The 6000-nt window shown below is 41.1% G+C and overlaps 1 protein-coding gene across 1 annotated transcript; it reads right to left on the reverse strand.

Annotated features, from left to right (window-relative positions):
* Positions 1 to 4656: 4656 nt before the first annotated feature.
* Positions 4657 to 6000, reverse strand: LOC135497672 (piggyBac transposable element-derived protein 4-like). Its single transcript, XM_064787503.1, has one exon. It carries the CDS (start codon positions 5998 to 6000, stop codon positions 4657 to 4659), a length of 1344 nt encoding a protein of 447 aa, XP_064643573.1.

Below are 6000 nucleotides of genomic sequence, written 5' to 3' on the forward strand. Positions count from 1 at the left end.
CGAATCTGGACTTTTCGGTTCGGGAATTATGATCGCCTGGCGTTGGTGCCGAATGTGTCGAATTGGAGCTCCAGAATCCCTTTTCGGGGAAGCTGTTTATCGAATCTGGACTTTTCAGTTCGGGAATTATGATCGCCTGGCGTTGGTGCCGAATGTGTCGAATTGGAGCTCCAGAATCCCTTTTCGGGGAAGCTGTTTATCGAATCTGGACTTTTCGGTTCGGGAATTATGATCGCCTGGCGTTGGTGCCGAATGTGTCGAATTGGAGCTCCAGAATCCCTTTTCGGGGAAGCTGTTTATCGAATCTGGACTTTTCGGTTCGGGAATTATGATCGTCTGGCGTTGGTGCCGAATGTGTCGAATTGGAGCTCCAGAATCCCTTTTCGGGGAAGCTGTTTATCGAATCCGGACTTTTCGGTTCGGGAATTATGATCGCCTGGCGTTGGTGCCGAATGGAGTCTTCGCTGCAGCTGTGAAACGCACACATATACGTATTCGAATCGGAACGCCTAAATTCCGTATTCTTATTGGGAACGGATAGCCTAAGTCCGTATTCTCATAATTGCCTCTTAACCCTTTATACCTCTGTGTCGCCATATCTGGGCCCTTAAACGGAACTGGACATTTTCTCAGTTATACTTGGAATTCATCTTTGGAACTGGACCTTTTTCTCAGTTACCCTGTGAACTTTGCCCTTGTGAACTGAAGGGACTGAACTGAACATTGCTACACTTTGTACACGAACTCTCATGACTAATATTTATATGCTTTATTTCAGCAGATGGCTATAAAAAATTTTTACATAATTTTCTCTTATAATAAACTCTTTGTTATTTTGATATAGGTGTTCAGCTGTTTTAACAGAGAGGTACCAGTGCCTTAAAAGCCGCTACGTCACACCAGGCTATTGTTCATATTATCAATATAGATTAATCTACACTGGATATTATATGTATGCACCACAATCATGGAGAGTCTGGCTGAAATTAAAAAAAGAGCGTTCCGCCTGACAAAAATATGTGTTAACTGTAACAAAACGATATCTCAAGTCATTTATCATCCTCACACATCAAACGAATTCAGTGATTTTGATATAATGGTACGTTTGACATCAGGACAGTTGTGTCTTACATTTCAAATGACAACTTCACAAAACTGCATCGAATATAGACATCAAGACCCCTACCTGGCTGACGGTGGTTGCAAAGCAGAAGCAGTGTAAGGTTAGTCACAAGAGGTACTAAGAGCTGGACAACATCATCCTGCAGGACCGTGCTGAAAGCAACTGACAAAGAAGCTCTCTTCGGAGAATTTGCTGGAATGATCAAGTTCCAAATGACAGAGCACACAGGACCTATCGCCAATACTTCACCGTCATCGCTCGCTCACGGGGTAGAATGATAATGATGAGGAACCGACGATGATATTTACTTTTTTAGCTCTCACTCCCATGAAATACAGAATTGGTTTCGAACTGAAACAGTAGCACAATACAATCTAAGGAACAATAACAGTTGTCAAACGGCGTGATCCTGACCGTTATGGATAGCATGGGTAAGATCGATTCTTATGACTGATGATAGCTGCTGGCTTAATGATTTTATTTATTGTTCTCCGTTACAAAACCAAACCTTAAAGGAACTCTATAGGCAGTAGCTAGGTCGGCAAGATAAAATCACAAGAAATCGCCAATAGGAGTCTCTCACATCTCACAGTACGTCAAAACTATTCGTGCTTGTGGGAGGCATATATTTAGTGGTGAATCTAACATGACCCAGAGCCCTTACCTGCTTACCGTGTATATAGTCATCTGAAGAGAGTCAATTTGACCCGCCTGCTCCTGCCTATAGTCCCCCTTTAAGCAAAACGTATATAAGTGACAACACAAACACATTAGATGAATAGTTCATCGTATGGTTGGTTTGAGACGAAAAAAACATGATATGTAATATTAAGTAAGTGTGCTGAGGGGGGCAAATTTGTTAGTTATCAACTAGTAGTATTAATACAGAGAACAGTATCCCAGTAAACTCGGAAAATTAGTTATGCCGAGAACGACAGAGGGTTCCAAAAATTTGAAAGGTGTCCAAAATATGTAATATGTCAGTGGTGGTGTTGGTGGAACCACTCTCCCTCGAGCCATTAAAGAGGTTGAATAGCGCCTCCAGAAGCAAGCAACAGCGCCACCCGTAGCAGAAATAAGAACTGTTTAGTGACGTCATGGTTTCCATATACGGCATCTCATTTGCATATTTTTACAACCTTATTTACTACGAGTTATAAATATGCCAGTAGCACGTGGATCATGCCGGGCGGCGCTGTCAGGTGTTTCCACTATGGGTTACATAATCGGCTACAAAGAGGCCAGTGTTCTAGTAAATGAAGTTAGCAATGATAGCGAAAGAATGTTAGTGTATGTTACGCAGTCAATAGCGATAGTAGTGAGTTGGAGAGAGGAGAAAATGGAAAATGGAGAGAATTGCTAGCAGAAAGTCAAGTTTTGAATTACAGTAGTTAGTAACCATAAACTGATGATCCCACGCCATGCAAACATTTCAAATCATGCTAGGTGTTCAGTGGTAGGCCTCATTATCAAGGACAACAATCACAACCAATCAGAATAACAACTCGTTTAACACTCTTTGTAAAACATGGCAATGATAAGGCCATGATGATCTTTCTGTTACCACCACAGCCACGGTGACCGAAGGCCTGATCCAAGACTATCTATTGACTGAAGTCATTCTAAATACTAATTGACGGAACATGTGTACTGCATAGTCACTAGTGTTTTAAATATGATTCACCTTTCACCATGTACTTTCTCTTTCAAGGATAAAATAACATCGCTGCTGAATACGCACGGCTTAGATTCTACAGATCCGCACATTATCCAGGCGTGCTACAGTCACAAGAAACATAGGTTTACTCAGTACGGGAGTGACCTGAAGAGAAAGGTAATTCCTCTAATTTGTATGCATCTGACTGGGTTCATCCAGAATACAGTTACCTTGTCTTTCGGCCAAGCTATAGCAATCGAAATCAATAAACGAAATTCACACAGTATGGAACATACACATGATTAACATTGAATGTTCACCCCGGGGTATTCACTAAACGATCTTAAGTTATTAATTAACGGCCCCAAAACTTATGAGAATCAATTATTAGAGTCCCAGGGTAACTTACATATAGGTCGCTATTAGCCTATTAGCAGCAGTGTATTAAGTGCTTAAGTCGTTTGACCAGTCTTATGTAACCTGGTACAATCACATGCACCTCAACATCAACATTTCCACTCAACTGACAATATACTGCTCATCGTGATTATGTTGAATAGGATTGTCTGATGAGTGCTATATGCGTTGTTGGGCTGGAGTTTTGATATTATTCACCCTGCTCATTAACATAAATCTAAACTTATCCGATATAAACATATCTGATCTAGATTGATCTGACCTGTTCTGCTTGATAGATTTACTGTAAGTGTATATTTCTATTCAACAGCTAAATGGAAACCCCAAGGGAGTACATCCCATGGCCATGCCGGTCGGTACATGATACATGGTTCATCCAACAGTGTGATATGTGCTTGTCATGGACCTGCCATAGAGTTACGATATATGTTTCATTACATGTATTCAGTTAGCAGCAAACATGTATCTGCAGATTGCAAGTGCACCCCTCATGTACATGGAGATGGCCAAAATTAGACTATTCATCACTACTTTATTTTGACCAGACAAACAGCCATACCCTGTGATATTGCATTCTTATTAATCGTTCGCCATTTGCATTGCAGCGCTCATTTGCCTACAGCGTCAAGCTGTTCCGTCGAGATGAGGGCCCAGCAGAGCCAGAGGAGAAAGACTTTTGGCGTGGCTATACAAATTACAGGTGCCTAGCTGTGGATAGCCCCGACAGCTGGGCCAAGCTGTTGGAGATAGACGACAAGCGGGTGGGTAAAGCCATTGATTGTAACATGTAATTATGGGGGTTAATTGAACAGAAGGGATTAATTGTAAATAATTGTAAAGCGGGTGTGGAAGTCGTTGATTGTAACATGTTAATATGGGGGTTAATTGTATAGAAGGGATTAATTGTAAGTAATTGTGAAGTAAAATGATTGTAAATAAGGGGCAAATAAGATTTTAATTCAAATGTAAATAAAGTGATTGTAATTAAAGGGGTAAATTTAATTGTAATTGTAATTAACGCGTGTAAATGAAATGATTGTAAATAATATGAAAACATTATTGTGAAGTATGGTGTAAAGTGCACATTAAGTTTAATATAATAAATATGGGTTAAAAAGATTTTATTTCTTGTTCTTTCTGTACAACTCTCACAGCTAATTCTAGCCCGTTAAGCGTGTAGTTTTTAAAACGTTAACTACCCCCTATTGTGTAATTAATTTGACAAAAAACGTCATTTTTGGACCTTTTTATTCCTGATTGGATAGCACTGTTGTTATTGCTCCTATACATGTTCTGTTGCATTTTGTATGTCAAATATATGTTCTTCCTTTGTTCTAAGTGTGAAATAATGAAATAAATAGTGACATTTATTTTTATATATTGTATTTTGAGTCCCTTTTTACACATTTTTGACGAATTTTTGAAAATTTGATGAATTGTTGAAAACTATAATTCAATTTTACAATTTGTCTCCTTTTTGGGACAGAAGAGTGTACATACTACTTTCTTCTACATCTCTTTGTGCAATAAATTTTACTGGGGGGTGAGAGACATGATCCAGGGGGATGGGAGGAACTATATCAGTCCTGCACAACTCGGCACAACTTAGCGAGGTTAGGTAGATTTCAAAGCATGGAGTAATGCACAAAGCCTTGTCACACTTGTTACACATGTAACGTGTGTCTCTCCTGGTGCCTTTTGATAAGCAGACATGACATTTCCTTTGAGGGTACTCCTCCTTGGGTGTTGGGGGGGTGCGGGTAAGGAAGTGACGCTCAGTGAGGCGCAACGGAGTGTCACTATGGGACGGACGCCCCGCCCTCTTCTCTCTCTGTTGTACCTTGTACTTCCCAACTAACCTATCCACCAGTGAAAGAATGAAGCTTAGTCTTGGACTGGTTCCTCCCATCTTCTTGAACAAGATATGGGCATTCAGTACAGCCATATCCAGGATATGACGGAACTGCTTGATATAATACTTTTTCAACCTTTTCCTGGAACTTGGGTAGGCAGAAAAGAAGGCGTCACTCAGGTCAACACCACCCATGGTATCATTGTAATCGCAGCACACTTGTGGTTTCATTACTGGTGGCTTATTTGGATCTGCTCTTGCTACTTGCCTGGTTCTGGCATCATGGATGGTGCTGAGCATGTGGACGTCCTTCTTATCTCTCCACTTCAGAAGCATCAGCTTCTCACTATACGCAGCTTTGATCTCTCCCTTACGAAGTTTCTGCTTCAGAAAGTCTTTGGGTAGACCTTTGTGGTTAGGCCTGATGGTTCCAACAGCATCAGTGCTTCTTGCACAAAGTTCATCATAAAGACCAGGTGAGCTAAAAAAGTTGTCCATATTGATACAGTAACCTTTGTTGAAGAACTGCCGACCAAGTGTCAGGATTACTTTTGAACCCATTGGTAGGTCCTCATCAAGCCTTGGATCATACACCGTACCCTCCCCTATGTAAACAAAGAAGTCCAAGATGTAGGCTGAGCTGGACTTGCATATCTCGAACGACTTTATCCCAAAGCGTGCACGTTTGGAAGGGATGTACTGTTCCCACCCCAGTCTTCGCTTCCACAGCATAAGGGACTCGTCGATAGCTACGTCCCTCTCTGGCTGATAAACATCTGGGAATCTTCTCTTCATGTGCTGGAGTATTGGCCACAATTTGTACAGCTTACGGGGAATTGTATCATCGTCTCCTGCTTTGGTGTTGTCTGCGAAATGCAAAAACTTGTTCAAGAGGACGAACCGGTCATAGTCCATTACATCACGGAAGAAGGGTGTATCCAGGGAAGCCAT

This window comes from Lineus longissimus, chromosome 13 (genome assembly GCF_910592395.1).
Source record: "Lineus longissimus chromosome 13, tnLinLong1.2, whole genome shotgun sequence".
Taxonomy (NCBI): domain Eukaryota; kingdom Metazoa; phylum Nemertea; class Pilidiophora; order Heteronemertea; family Lineidae; genus Lineus; species Lineus longissimus.